General features: G+C 41.7%; 1 protein-coding gene across 1 annotated transcript; it reads left to right on the top strand.

Annotated features, from left to right (window-relative positions):
* The first annotated feature begins 853 nt into the window (after positions 1-853).
* Positions 854-1,318, top strand: LOC115720263 (uncharacterized). The gene has a single exon (XM_030649418.2). The coding sequence runs from the start codon at positions 854-856 to the stop codon at positions 1,316-1,318; it is 465 nt and encodes a 154-aa protein (XP_030505278.2).
* Positions 1,319-1,998: the final 680 nt, after the last annotated feature.

Here is a 1,998-nt window from a genome sequence, read left to right as displayed (position 1 = left end):
TGATGAACAACTCTTTAGTGTGAGGGAAAGTCTAATGGTACCGTGGTATGCTTACTATGTTAACTTCTTGGCTGCTAATATAACTCCTCCTGAGTTCTCTAGACAACAATAAAAGAAATTCTTTTCTGAGGTGAAACATTACTACTGGGAAGAGCCAATCCTCTACAAGCACTGTGCAGATCAGATAATGCGAAGATGTGTGCCTGAAGAGGAGATGTACTCTATTCTAAATCATTGTCATGCTCTACCATGTGGGGGACACTTCAGTGGAACTAGAACAGCTGCCAAGGTGTTGCAGAGTGGATTCTTTTGGCCAACACTTTTCAAAGATGCTAGTACTTTGGTGAAAGCATGTGATCGTTATCAGCGTACAGGAAACATCTTAAGAAGAAACGAAATGCCTTTGACAGGATTCTTGGAAGTAGAATTGTTTGATGTGTGGGGGATAGACTTCATGAGTCCCTTTCCTTCATCTTTTAGCAATCTATACATCCTATTAGCTGTGGATTATGTGTCAAAATGGGTGGAAGCTGCAGCAACACCAGCCAATGATGGCAAAACAGTTTTCGGTTCCTTCAAAAGAACATATTCACACGGTTTGGTACTCCCCGAGCAATCATAAGCGATGAAGGGAGTCACTTCTACAACAAACAGTTCGAAGCACTCCTCTCGAGATATGGTGTTCGTCATAGAACTGCTCTACCCTACCATCCGCAAAGTAATGGCCAAGCTGAGATTTCTAACCTGGAAATAAAGATAATTTTAGAGAAAACGGTGCAGAGATCAAGATTGGTCAAGAAAGTTAGATGACGCATTGTGGGCTTATAGAACAGCGTTCAAAACGCCAATCGGGATGTCACCATATCGGTTGGTGTTCGCAAAGACTTGTCATCTACCAGTGGAGTTAGAACACAAGGCGTACTGGGCAATGAAGACTCTGAACATGGATTTAAAGGCTGCTGGACAGAAAAGATTACTGCAGTTGAATGAGTTGGAGGAATTTCGGAATGAGGCTTATGAGAACGCTAAGATCTACAAGGAAAGAACTAAAAGGTGGCATGACCGAAGCTTAGTCCGGAAGGAGTTTCAACCAGGGCAACAAGTTCTACTTTTCAACTCAAGGCTGAAGTTGTTTCCTGGTACATTGAAATCAAGGTGGTCAGGGCCATTTACAGTGGTCAAAGTGTTTCCTTATGGAGCGGTAGAATTGAAAGATGAAGGCCCTAATACTTTCAAAGTTAACGGGCACCGGTTAAAGCTCTACTTGGAAGGTCAAATTGATCAAACCAAGTCCGCCATGATTCTGGCGCCAATATGAAGAACTCGATCAACGTCTAGCTGTGCGACAATAAAAACAGCGCTAATTGGGAGGCAACCCAAGTTTTCTTTATGTTTTAGTTGAATTTTGTTACGTTTTAGACGTTCTTTCTAGTCTTGTTTAGAAAACTGGTAAAACAAGTTTTGGGTTTTCTTATTATTTTTGTACTGTATAGTAATGAAAAAAAAAAGATTTTTTGGGTACGACCCAGTGGCCGCGGCCAGATCTAGTGCCGCCGCGGCCAAAAGGGTCTTACAGAGAGGCCATTTTTCGAAGCAATCTGGGCAGAGAGGCCATTTTTTTGGGCCTATTTGGCCGCGGCGAGCCCATTTCTGACCGCGGCGAGGTGGTCAGACACGTAAAAGCCTCTACCACATAATTTCAAAATCAACTCCCTCATTCTTAACCCTAACGTCCACACCGAAAATACTTCTCCTCCACCATATTTTTTTCATCTAATCCCATTCAAAAACCCTTTTCCTTCAAATCTAACAATAAATCTTCATCCCAAATCATCCTAAACAATTATTTCTCTCATCAAACACCCTTTCCCTCTCAAAATCAACCCCAAACCCCTAAAAGCTCACCCAAACTTCAAAAATCACTATTCATCTTCTTCCTTCTCAAAAACTTCAAAGTTTTCTTCAATGGAGGTTGAATAAAGATGGATTCTCATTAAG

Source organism: Cannabis sativa, chromosome 2 (assembly GCF_029168945.1).
Source record: "Cannabis sativa cultivar Pink pepper isolate KNU-18-1 chromosome 2, ASM2916894v1, whole genome shotgun sequence".
NCBI lineage: Eukaryota > Viridiplantae > Streptophyta > Magnoliopsida > Rosales > Cannabaceae > Cannabis > Cannabis sativa.
The sequence above is the reverse complement of the archived record's forward strand: the minus strand, read 5'-3'. Positions and strand labels throughout refer to the sequence as shown.